The 19,465-nt window shown below is 38.9% G+C and overlaps 1 protein-coding gene across 1 annotated transcript in view; it reads left to right on the forward strand.

Annotated features, from left to right (window-relative positions):
- WDFY2 (WD repeat and FYVE domain containing 2) overlaps positions 1-19,465 on the forward strand; it is a 69,019-nt gene that overhangs the window by 45,665 nt on the left and 3,889 nt on the right. Inside the window, exons 4-10 of the mRNA XM_063444850.1 lie at positions 3,387-3,441; positions 6,427-6,577; positions 6,938-7,050; positions 10,278-10,404; positions 16,499-16,604; positions 17,774-17,875; positions 18,678-18,808. Of these exons, the coding sequence (XP_063300920.1) occupies positions 3,387-3,441; positions 6,427-6,577; positions 6,938-7,050; positions 10,278-10,404; positions 16,499-16,604; positions 17,774-17,875; positions 18,678-18,808 (785 nt within the window). The remainder of the gene's footprint in view (positions 1-3,386; positions 3,442-6,426; positions 6,578-6,937; positions 7,051-10,277; positions 10,405-16,498; positions 16,605-17,773; positions 17,876-18,677; positions 18,809-19,465) is intronic.

Genomic DNA, 19,465 nt, shown 5'->3' on the forward strand with positions numbered 1-19,465 from the left:
GAAATATTAGGCAAAGTAGATACTTCAGGAAGAAGAGGTGTAGGAGGGTTAGGTGTGGTTGCTGGAATAGTTCTAGATAAGAGCGTCTGGAGAGCCTGGGCTATCTGATCCATACGGTGATCCTGCTCTCCAAATCTAGCCTCATGGGATGCCATTTGCTGAGCTAAATCTGCGGGGTCCATGGCCCTAGCGTAATGTAATGAAAATCTACCCCAACACGCAGGATTCAGCTAAACAGAAGACAACACAGAGGGGAGATACGTCTACCGGACCTTAGAGTGGCTGGACTCGACGTATATAGGAGAAGTACAGAGTCAGGAACAATCCGAGGCACAAAGAGACAGCGTAAACTAGAGCTAGCCGGGTCTGGTACACCGTAAACAGCAAGCCGGCAAACAAAACAGATAAGGATAAAGAGAAAACGCAGTCAGAAACAAAGCCAAGGTCAAGTACGAAGGAACACAACTGAACACAACAAGCGCTAAAGGGAACTGAAACCGAAACCACGATAGGGCAAGGAACCAAGGGAAAAAGGTGATTATAAATAACTAAACATCTATTTTGATTGGTCTCTGTCATCTCCACGCCCCCAAAAGGTAAGTGTATGGGGAGTGTGGCATGGGAGGCCTTTTCCAATTTCGGCTCCCACTGTCCCTTTAAGAGTGCGCACGAGACCCGCGGCGCGCTCTTAGAGTCAGGCGGGACACGTGACCGCTTCTCGCGGTCACTGCCCGCCTTCCTGTTCCTGCTTTCGGACGAGCCGTGCGCGGCTCGTGCAGCAGCAGGACCGCGTGCGGCTCAAACAGAGGACCTCGGCCGGCCCCTGGAAAGGGTAAGTACCACTACACACACATCTTCAACTGCTCTCTCTCTTCTGGCATTGTCCCTGCTGACCTTAAACATGCTACTGTAATACGTATCCTGAAAAAAACTTCTCTCGACCCATCCACCCCCTCTAACTATCATCCCATTTCCCTGCTCACTTTTTCCCTTAAAGCTTCTGGAAAGACTTGTCTTTACCCATATGTCTCACTTCCTTAATTCCAACTCTCTCCTTGACCCTCTTCAATCTGGCTTCCGCCCCCTCCACTGTACTGAGACTGCTCTTATTAAAGTTACTAACGACCTAATTGCAGCTAAATCCAAAGGCCACTACTCCATACTAATTTTTCTTGACCTCTCTGCTGCCTTTGACACCGTTGATAATGCTCTCCTTTAAATTCTTCAATCACCCGGTCTCTGTAACTTTGTCCTCTCGTGGTTTTCCTCTTATCTCTCCCAATGCTCATTCAGTGTCTCCTTTTCTAATGATACCTCCTCCCTTGGCCCTGTCTCGGTTGGAGTCCCCCAAGGCTCTGTCCTTGGTCCCCTTCTATTTTCTCTTTATACTGCCTCTCTTGGCAAACTTATTGCCTCATTTGGATTCCACTACCACCTGTACGCTGATGACACCCAGTTATACCTCTCCCCTGCCGTCCTGCAACGTGTCTCTGCTTGCCTTTCCTCCATCTCTGACTGGATGTCCTCCCGCTTTCTAAAACTAAATCCCTCTAAAACTGAACTCCTTGTCTTTTCTCCTCCTAATACTGATCCTCCTCTTTCGCTCATCCTTGGAAGTTCGCTGTCTTTGTGTCATATTTGACTCTGGCCTCCTCTTTGAGCCTTACATCCAGCATGTTACTAAATCCTGTAGATTCCATCTTAAAAACATAGCCCACATCTGCCCCTTTCTTACGCAAGCTACTAAGGAGCTTGTCCAGGCTCTAGTAATTTCCCACATGGATTATTGTAACCCTCTACTAATTGGTCTTCCCAAAAACCGTATTGCCACTCTACAGTCTGTAATGAATGCAACCGCCAGACTTCTTTTCCTCTCTAGTCGGTCCTGTTACACCTCACCCCTCGGTCAGTCCTTACATTGGCTTCTTGTATCCTATAGGAGTCAATTCAAAGTGCTAACCCATACCTATAAAGCCTTGACTAATTATAGCCCTTCTTATATCTCTTCACAGAACTATAGGTACGCCCCTTCTCTGTCTCTCCACTCTGCCCCTTCTCCTGTCCGCTACTCGCACCCGTATGGCCAACTCACGCTTGCAGGACTTCCCACGGGCGGCTCCCTTCCTATGGAATAACCTGCCTACCGCCATCAGACTCTCTCCCCTAATCGCCAATTGTTTAAGAAGTGCCTTAAAACCCATCTCTTTAGGAAAGCTTATTGCCGCCCAGAGTAACCTCTACCTCACATACCTGTCTCTTGCTCTCTCCTAAAGGGAAGCACTCTCTCTCTCCTCTAGCTCTGCATCACTCCAACCTATTTTGATTGCTATTTCCTGTCCTATTGTGTTTTACACCCCACCTCCTATAGACTGTAAGCTCGTTTAAACTGGGTACTCTTCAACCTATCAGTAAGTTTTCTTGTTTGTCCTATTTATAGCTAAATCCCCCTCTTATAATATTGTAAAGAATCTGTTGGCGCTATATAAATGGCAATAATAATAACATAACGTAAAGGTTATCTCAACAAAATCTCCACAATATTTATGTAAGCTTCAGTAGTCCTGTATGTACAGCAGTAGAACTACCTCATCCTCTTGGCCGAAGCAGAGAGTTTAGGCGTGGGGCGCTGGAGAAACATACAGCTTTTGTTAAACTCCTTGTAACATTTTTGACAAAGGCTGCTTGTTCCTTAACCTTTACAATGAACTATAGTGGTTATGGTATTTAAAGTTTATCTGTAACAATGTTTTTTTTAAAAACCCAATGAGCATGCATAATATGCTTTTTTAGATTGTGTATTTTTAGGAAACCTTCATAGAAGTGCTCTGATTTGTGTAAATCCTTGAAATTGGGGTATAAATTGATTTGAATGTGTAGGCAGTCATGAGTCCATTTGACATTTGTTTAATTGTAATGAGTAATAAGTATAATTTATGCACTGACTGAGGTAAGCAGTATTAAACATCTCATCAGATTATAACAATTTTTCGAGCACATGCCTGATTATCTTTAAAGGATCACTCTACACCCATAAAGCTCTTTAGTGAAAAGTATCCCCTTAAAAATGCACTTTCTAATAGTGCCGATTTCTGAGAAACAATCCCCTGGCTGTCAATCAAAAATCCAGGGAGGTTTGCTTCCTGCTTCCGTTGGCTAACATGAGCCTCACACTACCGCGCACCTTCTTCTCAGGTGCATGGGGCAGAGCTTCTGAGGCTTCTCAATGGCTAGTTATGTGCGAGAATTATTGTTCCAAAAACATTTCTTACAGAGGTTCTTGGACAGTAGGTAGGTGTAGGCACATAATTGTTATCTCAATACATAATGGAGATAAGTAGGTAATGATATTGCATTTAGAAATTAATACAGTGCATTTCTATTTTCAGGAATTTATTTTATCAGAAGATTACAATAAAATGAATCCAGGAAAGACCTATCTGGGTAAGATGCAAATATTCTCTTTTTAAATGTAGTAATGTACCCCAATCTACTTTGGCTAGTTTACAAGACTGTGTGGTTTACAGATGGTGAAAGGAACTGACTGTTTAACCCCTTAAGGACACATGACATGTGTGACATGTCATGATTCCCTTTTATTCCAGAAGTTTGGTCCTTAAGGGGTTAAAGGAACACTATAGTGTTATGAATACAAAACGGTGTTCCTAACGCTAAAGTGTCCCTGTCCCTAATACTTTAGATCTTTAGAAAAACCTTTGTTTTCCACTTACGTATTTCTAGCCCAGAGGTTTCTTTGGCGCTGGCTTGGCCTCCTCCTTTCGTGACGTCATGCCGATGGGGAAACCTAATGCGCATTAGAGTTTCTCGAAAGGAAAATTTCAAGACATTAGATGTCCTCCTGCAAAGGAAGTGCACACCTGTTCCATAGCGGCCACAGCAACTGCTTCTTCTGTCCAAAAATGTCTGGGATTTTTTTTTTGTTAAAAAAAATTTAAAAAACACATTCCTTACCTATTCTCTATATTGCAAAATAGGTATTTGTCAGGTATGAAAAAATAATTACTGGCAGTCAGCATAGAGAGAACATAGAGGAAAAAAAAAACGGTGCGGGGAAAGGATTGAACAAAGTCTCATCAACATTTTTATGTCAACTTTGTCGGATCGCTTTTTTTTTTTTCCCCCCCCGCTAATTATGAATTTTCAGTATATACCATATATATTCCGTGACCCTACAGACTGTATTTTCATACACTTTTTTTTCAACATAAAAGTTTTCTGTTTCAATTCCCTTTTAGTCCACCACGCTAAATTCCCATGTAAATGTGGATCAGCATTTCAGGCCGTAGTCTTCGACCTGAAGGAATTTGAACAAAGACCTAGTTTAAATGAAATGTTGCCGGATCCGTCTTACTGCTAAACATAGTTACATAGTTACATCACGTTCAGCCTTTCTCACATTTGTTTTTTGCTGTTGATCCAAAAGAAGACAAAATAAAACCCAGTTTGAAGCACTTCCAATTTTGCAACAAACTAGGAAACAAATTCCTTCTTGACCCCAGAATGGCAGTCAGATTAATCCTTGGATCAAGAAGCCATTACCCTACATTGAAAGATTATATCCTTGAATATTCTGTTTTTGCAAGTATGCACATAGGTGCTGTTTGAACATCTGTATGGACTCTGATAAAACCACCTATTCAGGCAGAGAATTCCATATCCTCATTGCTCTTAGTGTAAAAAAAAACCAAAACCTTTTCTTTGCCTTAGATGAAATCTTTTTTTTCTACCAGTCTAAACGCATGACCTCTTGTCCTATGTAAAGTCCGATTTGTGAATAGATTTCCACACAATGGTTTGTATTGGCCCTGCATATATTTGTATAATGTTATCATATCCCCTCTGAGGCAAAGTTTTTCTAAACTAAAGAGGTTTACATTTGTTAACCTTTCTTCGTAGCTGATATGTTCCATTCCTTTTATTAATTTTGTATTCCGCCTCTGTACTTTTTCTAGTGCCATAATATCCTTCTTTAGAACAGGTGTCAAAAATTGCACAGCAAAATTTTCATCTAGACCGACATATAATCTTTATTACACGTTGAACAGACAATTCACTTGTTTGGTTAGCTGTAACTAACTGACATTCATAAAAATATTGGCAATGAAATAAAGTATAACAAACTTAATTGTTACACAGGAAAAAATATGTCTCTGCAAAGTCTCTTCTATATATGTGATGTCAACTGCTAAAAATGACTTTAAGTAAAACTGAAGTAACCTGTTGGTTTTGGCAAGTGAACTTGTTTTTCACGACCTTGAATGATGATCACATATTAAAACCAGTTGGGGAGGTTCAGGATAATGAATATGATCTGAATTATTTAATTGCCAGATTACCTTTGATTTTGAGAGTACAAAATCCTCAGTGCTGTGTGTTACAGGGGCAGACAATGCAGTCAGTTCAAAGTCTATTAATTGTTACTCAGTTGAGTTACTTCCTGGTTGTTTAGCTCAGTGGTGCTAAACTCAAGAGGCAGCAACTTCCCAGACCACCTGCCTTGCAAAGATTTCTTCTGTTACTGCATTGGGCATTCTGTGATTGACTGCCACAGAAAATCTAGGCTTGGTTAGAATGGGAGGGCATGCAAAACTTTTCAGACAAGTGTTATGCAGCTTTTGTAAGCGTTTTTTAAACCTTCACAGTGAAAAAAATGCATAAAAATAAATAATTAAACACAGGCATGTTTTCACTGGAGGTATATCTACTAAATAGGGATTTGTGTAAAAGAAATTCTGCCAATCTGACAGATTTGTTGGAAGAAAAATAACTCTTGCACCTCCATTTGTTGTTGTTGTTTTGACATTGGGAAACAGGAAATAAAGTGATGGAAGATGCTCAGCAATAAATATGTTTGGAGCAAATCGGAAAAGCAAAATTGGAAATATAGCACAAATCTTTTTGTTCGTAACTCGTATTGTTTAATATCTCCTCTTATCTGTATGCTTTCTCTATACTGACTGCCATGTGCAAAGGGCTGAGCTTATAACAATGACGGACAGGGAGCTAAGCTGGGGCACCAAGTTACATATATGTAAACATCATTTATACTCCTGGTAAGTGACAGTTTCCCTTTAAAGCATTTTCCAGCCTTAGTCATCCAGATATTTCTGACCCACAGCTGTCTGCGAATCACAGGAAACATTGTTCAAAACTGTCTAATGTAAAACATCAGGCTTGCTATTTATCCAGATAAACATTGGTTCCAGGTTTGTTGTAAAAACGGATAAAGAAAAAACAATTTATTTTTATTTATTTTTTTAAAACATCTTTTTGCACAGCTTGTTTTTGATGTCCTATATGTGGTTTATTAGTGGGGAGAGATGTAACCTTGGACTCAGCCTTTCCTTTATAACCCTGTGCAGAGCAGGCAATCTGTGCATTGATTAAACCCCGTCTCTCTCCTTGCAGCTCACCAGGGAAGAGTCACAATGGTATTATTCATCTTGGAAATGGAGTGGGTTCTGAGCACTGGTCAGGACAAGCTCTTCACGTGGCACTGCTCGGAGAGTGGGGAGCGCCTGGGTAGCTATCGAACGTCGGCCTGTGCTTCGTGTCTGCAGTATCTTTTCTATATAACCGCAGAGTTGTAGTAAGATGCACCTATAAACGTAAAATTGCAGCATTTCCAGGCTAAGTGATACATGTAAAAGATTCTGTCGGTTTCCATGGAGATTTCTTTAACCCCTTAAGGACCAAACTTCTGGAATAAAAGGGAATCATGACATGTCACACATGTAATGTGTCCTTAAGGGGTTAATGTTCTTTAATATTTACAGATAAGCCTCATTTATTTAAGATATACAGGTAAGCCTCATTTTCTAGTCACTGGAAAGCTCCTATCAAGTGACCAGTTGCTTGGTTAGTAGGTTAGCCTATGATCGGCATCAGTTTGTTCTTACCCTTGACGTTACCCTGATAGATTTGACGTGGAGACCAGACATGTATTTGTTGGTGATCACTCGGGACAAGTTACAATCCTTAAACTTGAACAAGACAACTGTAGCCTCATCACTACGTTTAAGGGGCATACAGGTGAGTTCACATGGCATTTACCACTAGACTATCATTTAACCCAAACTCATGTTCTGGTTTGTTGCATTCTTGTAGAGTATTTCTCAGCACATAGACATGCTTTTTACATTAAAATAAGTTCTGTCAATACAAGTTTGTGTTTATGGGATACAAAAGAAATGACTGATCTTGCAGTGCTGGGTCGCAAAATACAAACTACCTCTGATTAATGAAGATATGTTCTTGTAAAGCATCTAAATTGTCTGCTATGGTCTCTAACTCCTCATTAGTGCATAGTCTAGGAACTGAGAATAATGGGAATTGTAGTCCTATAAAATCTGAAAGGCTGGTTTTGATGAGCTGCTAATGTTTTGGAATATATACACATCTCTGCTGCCATAGACTATTTCAGTGCCTTTTTGCATGGATAAAAACACATTATATTGTAGTGATTCCGATGTAATGTACTGCATGCAGATCCCTTTAATTGGTAGCAACTCATGTTAGTACCTTAGCTTTGCAATGCATTCATTGATTATAATGCAAAAATAAACTCTGCAAAACACCTTGTTTAGATTCTTCCCAATGTCAGAGGGTTCTCTGTTACATTGGTGAAGACAATGCTGCTACATTAAGAAACTCCTAGTGGACATTTTCCTCTAGCATAATGAATAGAATGCTATTTTTCTAGTATAAAGATCATTGTGTCTTGACCCAGAGTTTAAGAAGCTCTATTTGATCAAATGCACATACTTGTAAGTTCCAAGAAAGAAAATCTTGCCACAGACAGCGGAGTTAATCTTACTTCATCTCACAATTTTCTTAGTATTGCCATTTGAAGCAGGATTGGTTCACAGTAATGATTCCCCAGTGATTAAAGGGTTACTCCAAGCAACAACTTGAAGTGGTCATGGTGCAGTGGTCATGGTGCTTGGAGTCTGTATGTGCAGCAAAAAATGTTGGAAAAACTCTGCACATACAGAGATACCTCCAGCAGTGTCATTCGGGCGTCAGTAGCCAACTTGGAAAGAGTTCTTGGCTGATTAATATAAATTCGGTGCATTGTTGGCCTCTGTCATCAGCATGCTAGTGACAGGCAGCCAAGGGAGACCCAGACCCCCCCTGTGCCGGCCAAGTAGCTCAGCTTGCCCTTCCTAAATCTTTTCCCTGTCAGGACTTAGGATAACTGGGCCTTTGATCTTGAACACAGCTAAGTTTCCCTTTATTTCCTAATAGTTTTATTTAACTGGGGACAGACCAAAAACAATGTTTTATTAAAAACTTTTTATTTATCAATTTTTTTATGTTTCAGTAATGCTTTTAATCCCTTTTAGTACCAGGTATCAATGTATGCCTTGTTTGCTGTATTCTTGGCATTTATGCTATGCCTGCATTTCCACTGCATTGTCCTTGAACGTCTAGTCTATATTTAAATCCAGTATTATTGTTATTATGGAAAAATGGGTCTGCAGATTGTCACTCTTTTTATAGTCCTTTCCAAAATAACCCGGACGTCTGCGGAATATATTCTGTGTGTGTATATTTATTTATTTATTTATTAAAAATATGATATGTGTGTGTGTGTGTGTGTGTATATATATATATATATATATATATATATATATATATATATATATATATATATATATATATATATATATATATATATATATATATATATATATATATTAAACAAAATATGAATACCGCACTCAAACAATGGCAATAAACCTGATTGTTAAACCTGTGTTAGATTTCATAGTATTTATTGTGATGTTTTTAGAATAATTCATAAAGATAGTGGTATTTCATCAAAGTAACATATAATTCATCCTATATACACAAGCTATTTACATTTATCTACACACAGAATCCTCCTTTGTTTGATGAAAAGTTCAAAGTCTGTATATCTGTACACACTAATTGGTGATCCTAAGCGCAGAGAAGATAGAAAAACAAATGAGGAAAAAATCATGTGAAAAAGTGAAAAAATTGAAAAAATGAAAAAACATCCAATCAAGGAAAATATTGCAAAGAGGAAAAGAAAAAAAGAGGAAAAAAGGGAAAAATAAAAATCAAAGATAAAATAAAACAATGAAAAAAATGCAAAATACTACAGTCCTGATCAATTGCAGTCCAGTATATAGTGTACTATATATACCCCACTATCTGTGGGTTGATCTCACCAATGTATTATATTTCTTTATGCTGTGTCATGTAGGAAGATCCTGCAGTCTGTGAGAGATGGTGTGATGGGAGGGGATGAAAGTAGTTCCTGATGATTGTAGAGATGATCACCACACTGTATCAGCAGGTAGCACGGAGTAAACTGGGGCCATCGAAGGGACACGCATGTCCCGAGCGCGCAGCCCAATCATAGGAGAGCCTTAGGATTGACTTCACTTACTACACAAAGATTGACCAGCTACCTGCTGATACAGTGTGGTGATCATCTCTACAATCATCAGGAACTACTTTCATCCCCTCCATCACACCATCTCTCACAGACTGCAGGATCTTCCTACATGACACAGCATAAAGAAATATACTACGTTGGTGAGATCAACCCACAGATAGTGGGGTATGTATAGTGCACTATATACTGGACTGCAATTGATCAGGACTGTAGTATTTTGCATTTTTTCATTGTTTTATTTTATCTTTGATTTTTATTTTTCCCCTTTTTTTTCTTTTCCTCTTTGCAATATTTTCCTTGATTGAATTTTTTTTCATTTTTTTCATTTTTCACTTTTTCACATGATTTTTTCCTCATTTGTTTTTCTATCTTCTCTGCGCTTAGGATCACCAATTAGTGTGTACAGATATACAGACTTTGAACTTTTCATCAAACAAAGGAGGATTCTGTGTGTAGATAAATGTAAATAGCTTGTGTATATAGGATGAATTATGTGTTACTTTGATGAAATACCACTATCTTTATGAATTATTCTAAAAACATCACAATAAATACTATGAAATCTAACACAGGTTTAACAATCCAGGTTTATTGCCATTGTTTGAGTGCGGTATTCATATTTTGTTTATGATATAGATTAGGAGGTTTGTTGTGGGGTTATACCTCGAATACCGGCACCTCACATAATTGAGTGCCAGCACATATTGTTTTTTTGTGTATGTATATATATATATATTCATATTCATTCCATGGTATGGTATACTGTCTGTTTATATATATATTGGGGGTTTTCTGTGACCTTAATAATACGCCATTGCCTCTTCTTTCCTAGCTGGGGTGACAGCACTGTGTTGGGACCCAGTACAGAGACTTTTGTTTTCCGGAAGTTCTGACCATTCCATTATCGTGTGGGATATTGGTGGACGCAAAGGAACAGCTCTAGAGCTTCAAGGACACCAGTAAGTAGATGTAATGCTCCTGATGCAGTCATCAATGTTATAATTGTCTAGGCAAAAAGGATCATATTTTTAATGTACAATATAAAGGGTGCATGTGGGTCTGCACACATAGATAATCCCAAATAATCCACAGAAAAATTATACATTTATTGATAAGTATGCGTATCAAAAAGTCATAGTATCATGCTGTCACTGCAGCCCTCATAGATGCTAAAGGTAGTACAGGCATATCACACCTAAACATTGTAGTACACTGAGATGACACAAATTTCCCAGCAAAAGAGAAAAAAACAAACAAACAAAAAAAATGTTTGGAAAGTATCACTTTGCCGTACCACCTGCAACTGCCGGACATGGGAGAGACCACCCAGAAGACCACCTGGATGCGTTTCACACCTTGCTTGGTGCTTTCTCAGCCATGTTGAGAGCACCAAGGAAAGTGTGAAACGCGTCCATGGCTTTCTCACTCTTTTTCAGGGTAGTCTTCTGGATGGTCTCTCCCATGTGTGGCAGTTGCAGGTGGTACGGCAAAGTGATATTTTCCGAACATTTTTTTGTTTTCTCTCTTGCTGGGAAATCTGTGTCATCTCAGTGTACTACAATGTTTTGGTGTGATATGCTGTACTACCTTTAGCTTCTATGAGTGCTACAGTGACAGCATGATACCATGACTTTTTGATATGCATACTTATCAATAACTGTGCACTCTTTTCGTATGGATTATTTGGGATTATCAATGTGTGTGGACCCACATGCACCTATTGTGACACATTGTCCATAATTGGAAAAAGCCCAGCACCTCAGCAAGCATCCTGTTAATTTAACGATGGAATGACTCACAAGTACAATCTAATATTTTTTTGTGTTGCGGCTACACATGTGAATGGAATATTATTTCCTGTTCACCCTATCTTTAGTTTATCGCTATATAAAGGGTTAAACATATTGACAAAAAAATGGAGAAAAAAAAAAAACTTAAACATTACAGTTTGTCACTTTTTAGTGGGTCTGGCAGTCACAGGTATGTCATTCTTATGGGGATGATCTTACCCTATACTCCCCTGTCCAGGAGAGTATTATTGGATAAGCAGATCCTATCACCACACGGCAGGATGAGAAGTACTGCTGAATAAACGGATATCAGCAATACCATGGGTGAACCAATGAGGAGGAAACGAGCTTTCCCTTTTGTATTAGGCCCTGGTGAGTTATCGTATAGCAGGAGCAATTTTTTATTTATTTTTTTATTTACAAATTACTGCCGCAAAAAGCCACTTTCAAACATCAGTGTAGGTTCGGGGTGCTCTAAGCACTGTACACTTTGCAATTAGACAATGTACTTATGGTGCTTAAACTGACTCTTTAATCATAGCCTGTTTACTTTTTTCCCCCGTATTTATCTTGCTTTGTCAGTCTCCATATTGCATTAAAGGGGAAGAGGGACAACACGCGATGAAGTGTCCTTTCAACTGCACCAATTTCCTACATGAAAATCTAGGTCATGTAAAAAGACTAATTAAACCTGGAAGAACCCAGTGCTTTGCAGGAATATTAGAAGAAAACTATACTGCCAGTGGTGTTGTCAGAAATCACATTGGAAAGCTAAATGCTTATTCTTTCATATTTATTGTTTTTCTTTATTCCTAAATCACTCTGCACGCCCAAGTGGCAATCCAGTCGCACGTGTTTGTCTAGAATGCGTCCAACAGTTTGCGTCACTAATTAAAGTAGGCCGTTGTTTTTTTAATACAGGTGTCACCTGTACCTTATCTTCTGCTCTTTATCTGAATACTTTTCCCCTAGGAATCTGTATTGCACCCAGGGTGGTCCTGTAATAAAGGTTGCTTAGAAACAAATCTGACAGTATCTTTCTCATACAGTGAGGCTTCTATGCAAGCGAACAACTGAATTTTCTACATGGCAACAAGAAGTTACTGCAATAGTTTATATGATTTGGGCTTTCTTTTAAGGGAACGTCCTTTTTAAGGAACTCATTCTCTGTTGTTTTATTCTAACACCGTGATCTTTCCATCATTTAATAATAAAAACTGACTGACTAAAGGAAAACATAAGCTCGACATTGTGGATTTCTACAGTTTAAGGGACACCACACTGCCAAAAAACAAACATTATAAAATCATTAGTACATCTACCCCCAATGAAAACATGTTTGCATTTAATTCTGCATTTTTTATTGGGGGTATACCTAAAATCACCTGAGATCTTCTGTCTGCAGCCTTTGCAGATCCTCCCCTTTTTCCCTAGCACAGATTTTCACTGATTTTGGGGACACAGAGATACAATGAGTTCTGTGGACATGGACGTTCACTGTGACTTGAGAAAGCTAGAGTACGCCATCCACTTCCGTTGGCTCTGTAGATCTAATGGAATTGTAATGGTAACCTCCCTGGCTGTCTGAGTGACAGCCAGAGAGGTGTTTCTGCAATCATTTATTTATTTTAATGTTTCATGCTAATCAAGGAAGACCTAACATCCAAAATGGCACTTCAACCACATGATCCTTCAAGATTATTCTGTATGCATCGTTGTTATGACCACCACCTGTAGGTGTCAATGCCTAGCATTGTGCGTTGAGTTGTAAGTTCCTTGAGCTCATTTATAAAGCAAACTTTATAACCTGCATATAACCGTATAACGGGGTAACAGAGCATGTGGGGGTTTAGTAAGCTGCTTGATACAAGCTATTGAGGGGATTCAGCCCAGTCTTATCTGAGGATGGGGCTGATGCTGATACGAAGTTCTTTCACCTTTCCAATGTTAGGTGACAACTGTACATGGTTATAACCTCCAGGTGAGAGAGATTAGGTTAAGATAACTAAATAAAACAAGTAAAATGAAAAAGAAACAAAAAGGGGGGGTAATTAAAAGGATAGGGTTTTGTAGTTGGAGAATGAGGATATTGGGAGAGTATGCCCGGGCTTCGCTTTAGAGACAGGGAATGGGATATAAAGGAAGATGCAGGTTGGCATAGTTGACTCTTATGAAAAGACGATTTCTCAATTGTCAGGACAACATATTGGATGTGGCGGCATTAGGTGAGCGATGTTAAATCTAGGTTTAGTACGGTCCAACCGTGGTTTCAAAACTTTATGTAATGTTTTTGGAGCTTTTTGTTATTGAGATGCCAATCTGGCCATGTCAAGAGCTTCATTAGTTTTGCGAACAACTGCAGTGAGGGATGGTTCTAAATTAACTGCCCAAAGTTCCTCTATTGCTCTTCGAGTTGAGAGTGTAATTTCGTCTGTTAGCTTATTTTTAGCTCTCGTTAAAGAGTCTAGTGGTTTGGACAGTAAGAGCGACCATGGGTCTGTGAGTGGTTTCCCCAGCATTTGGGAAATGATGGACTGTGCAGAATGGTTTTAATTTAGGGCACGACCATCAGCAATATAGAAAATTGCCAGTTCCCCTGCAACATTCCCAGCACTGGTTAGTGAGGAGTTTATGAATTCTCAAGAATCTAACAGGGGTCAAATACGATCTATGGAGCATTTTATAAGCTTGCTCTTTCTGGGTTACACAAATGGTTAGAGATGATATTGCTCCTCAACTTTCGGACCAATCACTGAATTATTCTGGTGGATTTAGACATATATTAAATTATGAGAATAAGATCTATGTGATACGAGATGTGTGTTGCTAGGGTTGTGTCTCCTGAGTTCTCCTTTTTGTATGAACGTTGCCACACAAGCTATCTCAAAAGGAGTGGGAGGGGCTGTGCCCGCCTGTCTGACTCTTGGTATTAAGATGAAACTGTGCAACTGAATGTAGTGGGGGGAGGGAATCAGCTGTACTTAGCTTGTATTGTTAGGAATATCAGTATATGTAATTATTTGGTCCTGAAGTGTGCCATTCTATTAATATCGATTTCCTCAAACTTAGAAAATGTGCGTGGTGGGTTTAACCTTGGGGAGAACCGTTTATTCCATAGAATTGGTATGAGGAAAGGTCATATTTGTCTTTAAAGGGACACTATAGTTACCAGAACAACTACAGCTTATTCGATTTGTTCTGGTGAGTAGAATCATTACCTTCAGGCTTTTTGCTGTAAACACAGTCTTTTCAGAGAAAATGCAGTGTTTACATTACAGCTTAGTGATAAATTCACTGGTCACTCCTCAGATGGCTGTTAGATCCTTCCTGGGACATGGCTGCCTAAAATGCATCCAAACATTCAGTGTCTCCACCCTCTGCATCGAGACACTGAACTTTCCTCATAGAGATTCATTGATTCAATTCATCTCTATGAGGAGGTGCTGATTGGCAAGGGCTGTGTTTAAATCATGCTGGCTCTGCCCCTGATCTGCCTCCTTGCCAATCCTATGGGGAAGCACTGTGATTGGATCAGGCTACCACTTCTAATGTCAGCAGACTACTTGTTTTTTTTTTTTAGGTAAACAGCATGCAGATCTACAGCTTCTGGCTTGAATACAGTAAGATGTTGCTACATTTATGGAGGCATGAGGGGCCCAGGGGGGCTAGATGGTGGTTTTAACACGGTCAGGAACACATGTTTGTGTTCCTGACCCTATAGTTATACTTTAAGTTTGTCCCACAGGGAGAGTGCGTGTGTAATATTTGAAGATGTTGGAGGTGGAAATGGGTGATGCTGTGTAGGGATCCATATGTAGAACAAGGGATATTCCCATTCAAAAATAAGATTTCCAGCTCTACATATTTACTTTGTAAGTGAGTTGTGCTGCATTATACTAATGCAAAAATTTGGGTAAGCCCAACCCACCAGTGTTCATTTTGGTGGCATACTTAAATTTTATTTTAGTCCTAGTCTTTTGACTAAAAAAACATTTTAGTTTGTCATATTGTAGTCACTTTAATTGTTTTAGTTTTAGTCTAGTTTTAGCCAACTATATCTCCAGTAGATTTTAGTCAACACGACTTAAACTGGGTTTAGCTATAGCCTCTATCTGTCTCGTTTGCCCCTTCCTCAGCCCCTCTGTGTCTCTTTGCATCCTTCCAGCCCCTCTAGGTGTTTCTCTCCCAAGTCCTGGTCTGTTTCTTTTGCCCCTTCCTTTTGGCGGCAAATTTAAATTTAGTTTTAGTCATAGTCTTTTGACTAATATGCCGTTTTAGTTATATTTTAGTCATCTGAATTGTTTTAGTTTTAGTCGACTAAATCTCAAAACTTTTAGTTGACTAAAATTGTTAATCTACAAAATTAACACTGCATCCCACCATGGGTTTTAGGAACATACATAGTGGTTCTCTGGACCCTAGATTTCCTACCCTTCCAAGTAAAAGTGTCTATGGCCGACTGCAGTGCTTTTAAAATCAGATCATTTTAGGGGTTAGGTAATTCTTGAAATAGGTAGAGAACTGTAGGGAGGAGGTTCATTTTAACAATCGCCTCACGCCCCAGCCAGGAAACCCCCAAGGGATCCAATGTTCGTAAATCTTTTTTCAATTGTCAAAAGTGGCGAGTAGTTTCATTTGTAAAGTTCTGAGTGGGCTGAAGCAATCCTAATTCCAGGATGTGTAATACTCCAATTTTACTGGCTTATCTTGACATAGGCATCTTATGTATCAATCCCTCCTCCCACTCTGACTTGCTGTTTTTTCTCTTGTGTGTCTTCCCCATAGATTGTAAGCTTATTTGAGCCAGCCCTTCTTTACATCTTGTCTCTATTAATATTAGTATGTCAATTACTTATTATGAAATATCCTCGTGCTATTCTCGTAAAACGCTGTGGAAAATATATAAATACAAATAATACTGGCCCTACATCTTTGCAGTGTGATAAAATTCCACCAGATGTCTCCCTTCCCATACAATTTACTGATAATCTTTTAATTCATTTGCATGCTGCGTTGAGATATAAATACAGTACTAAATTGCAGTGAACCGGAAACTAGAACTGCATTAGAACTGCAGAATCTCCCAATTGTTTCCATCTGGTTTTGTGGTATTCAGTTTGTGCTTGGGCATAGAGAAAGGGTCCCAGTGTCCCAAAAACTTGAATAGACTGCAGTTTCACAATTTAAAGGTATCTACCACCTTTACTTCATTTATCTATTTCAAAATATTTTGATCAAAACAATTCTTTTATCTATTTCACAGAGATAAAATCCAGTCAATCTCTTATGCTCACCACTCACGGCAGCTCATTTCCTGCAGTGCCGATGGCAAGATTGTAGTCTGGAACATGGATATAGAAAGGCAAGAGGTAAACAGCAGCATTTCATTTTTGTTTCAGATTGTATTCATGTTGTGTTTCTTGTTTTACATTGTTTTCATGTTGTGTTCCTTGTTTCATTCATGTTGTGTTCCTTGTTTCATTCATGTTGTGTTTCTGGTTTCATTCATGTTGTGTTCCTTGTTTTAAATTGTATTTGTGTTGTATTCATGTTGTGTTTCTGGTTTCATTCATTCATGCTGTGTTTCTGGTTTCATTCATTCATGCTGTGTTTCTGGTTTCATTCATTCATGCTGTGTTTCTGGTTTCATTCATTCATGCTGTGTTTCTGGTTTCATTCATTCATGCTGTGTTTCTGGTTTCATTCATTCATGCTGTGTTTCTGGTTTCATTCATTCATGCTGTGTTTCTGGTTTCATTCATTCATGCTGTGTTTCTTGTTTCATTCATTCATGCTGTGTTTCTTGTTTTAAATTGAATGTGTTGTGTTCCTTGTTTCACTTTGTGTTCCTTGTTTCACCTTGTGTTCCTTGTTTCACCTTGTGTTCCTTGTTTCACCTTGTGTTCCTTGTTTCACCTTGTGTTCCTTGTTTCACCTTGTGTTCCTTGTTTCACCTTGTGTTCCTTGTTTCACCTTGTGTTCCTTGTTTCACCTTGTGTTCCTTGTTTCACCTTGTGTTCCTTGTTTCACCTTGTGTTCCTTGTTTCACCTTGTGTTCCTTGTTTCACCTTGTGTTCCTTGTTTCACCTTGTGTTCCTTGTTTCACCTTGTGTTCCTTGTTTCACCTTGTGTTCCTTGTTTCACCTTGTGTTCCTTGTTTCACCTTGTGTTCATGTTGTACTAATTGCACTTTATGAAAACCATCAATTGAACTAAGACTCAAAAAGGTTTACTTTAGTTCCTGATGACTTGTTCAAGTGCACTATTGGACAGCACATATTGGGAGGGAAGGACAGAAAAGCTGTATGTATATACATTAGCAAGAATGAATTGGAGGAGGTTGGGCAGAGGGGGCAGGGTAAGATGCAGAATGCTACAAAGCATTTACCTTTTAATATTCTTTCAAAAACTTTTTACAAAATTTGAGCATGCAAAAGAATGCACGGAATTATTTAGGCCAAATAACAGTCCCTTCAATTGTTCCTTTAATAACAGGAAGTGCATTTGCATGAGCTTTCTTAATTTTATTTTTTTTCAGACACCAGAATGGTTGGACAGTGACTCCTGTCAGAAGTGTGACCAGCCTTTCTTCTGGAATTTCAAGCAGATGTGGGACAGCAAAAAGATTGGACTCAGACAGGTATCTGGGTTAATGGTTCTAGTGTTTATAGTCTGATTACATTTTTCCCAAAATACTTTGCTGTCATTCAATTGACCTTCCCTCAATAGTACTTCCTTGCCTAAATGAAGATCACTAAGCTACATCGAGCTGTACATGAACACATTTTATTTATTTATTACTGGCATTTGTAAAGCGCCAAGATGTTACGCAGCGCTTTACACTTGGGAACCAAACCGTGCAATATAAACCGACCAATACAAAATGTAAAGAGGGTCCTGCCTGCGAGAAGGTATTCTATACAGATTACTTTTTCTCGCTAGCCCATGAGCTTACAATCTAAAGATTAAAATGGAGAAATGAGACATGAGGTAGCAGAGGAATTTAGAGGTGATGGCAGAGAGAATTAGTAGTATAATTCCAGTAACTGGTAACAGGTGAAGGGAATGAGGAGATGATTGACTGTGATGCAGGTTGGGCTAGTAGGTGGGTTTAAAAAAAAAAAAAAAAAATGCACGCAATAGTTTGTACATTTATAGAGAATGCATTATATAAAATATTGTCATCGTAAACCTTTGGTCTCACTTATTATGATGAATATATATTCACTTTGAACTATTTAGCGAAGTAATATTGAATAATACCTTTTTTAAGACGACCCGAGCACATGCCTATTGACCATCTGATGCAATGCCCAGGTCATCATGACATACTGGTTAAGCTGTGTTTATCTGAATAGAGAGAATTACTTTGCTTATGCACAAAGAAGAACATTATCTATTTAGTGACATCGATGTATGACATAATATTTCTGTCTTTTTAGCATCATTGCAGGAAATGTGGGAAGGCAGTGTGTGGGAAATGCAGCTCTCAAAGGTCCTCCATTCCACTCATGGGTTTTGAATTTGAAGTACGGGTGTGTGACAGCTGTCACCAGTCTATAACAGATGAAGAGTAAGTCACAATGTGCCGGCATGTTTTAATGGATATTCGAAGCCAAATCCCACTCCTCTATTAATAGCCAGACTTTTGTGATGTTTTGTCCTTGGTCCACACTTTAGCCATCAATAAAAAAAAATTCTTTAAGAATTGTTATTTCAAATTTAATATTGTGTTTTTGTTTTTTTTCACCTTTATTCACTTATTTGTAGAAATGACATAGGAATGTAAAATATCCATAGGAACATAAAACCGGGGAAAGCAGAGTACATGAGGGTGATACAAATGATAAACGTGTTTTACTAATAAAGCTTAGTCATAGGCATTTCTGTTTGGGGATTTCATTGGCCCAGTGCCTCCCACAACACCTTTTCTCCAATCCCAAGTCTTTTTGCCCTCTGCGCCATTTCTTATTCCACTCTACAGAACTATTTTTTTTACATGTGAACTATTTCAACCCATTTCAAATGTTTTTCTACTTATGCTGGGCAGCCGATACTTGTTACAGTGAACACGTAGTGTCACCTATAGTCCTATATGGAGAAGGAAGATCGCATAATGCTTTATCCCTGGTTGGAGACAGAGGATCCGTAATACTTTGTACCTGTTGAGAGGAGAAGGAACAATTGAGCTTTATGCTTAGTGAGAGAAGGGGGATCCATCATGCTTTAC

This window comes from Pelobates fuscus, chromosome 1 (genome assembly GCF_036172605.1).
Source record: "Pelobates fuscus isolate aPelFus1 chromosome 1, aPelFus1.pri, whole genome shotgun sequence".
NCBI lineage: Eukaryota > Metazoa > Chordata > Amphibia > Anura > Pelobatidae > Pelobates > Pelobates fuscus.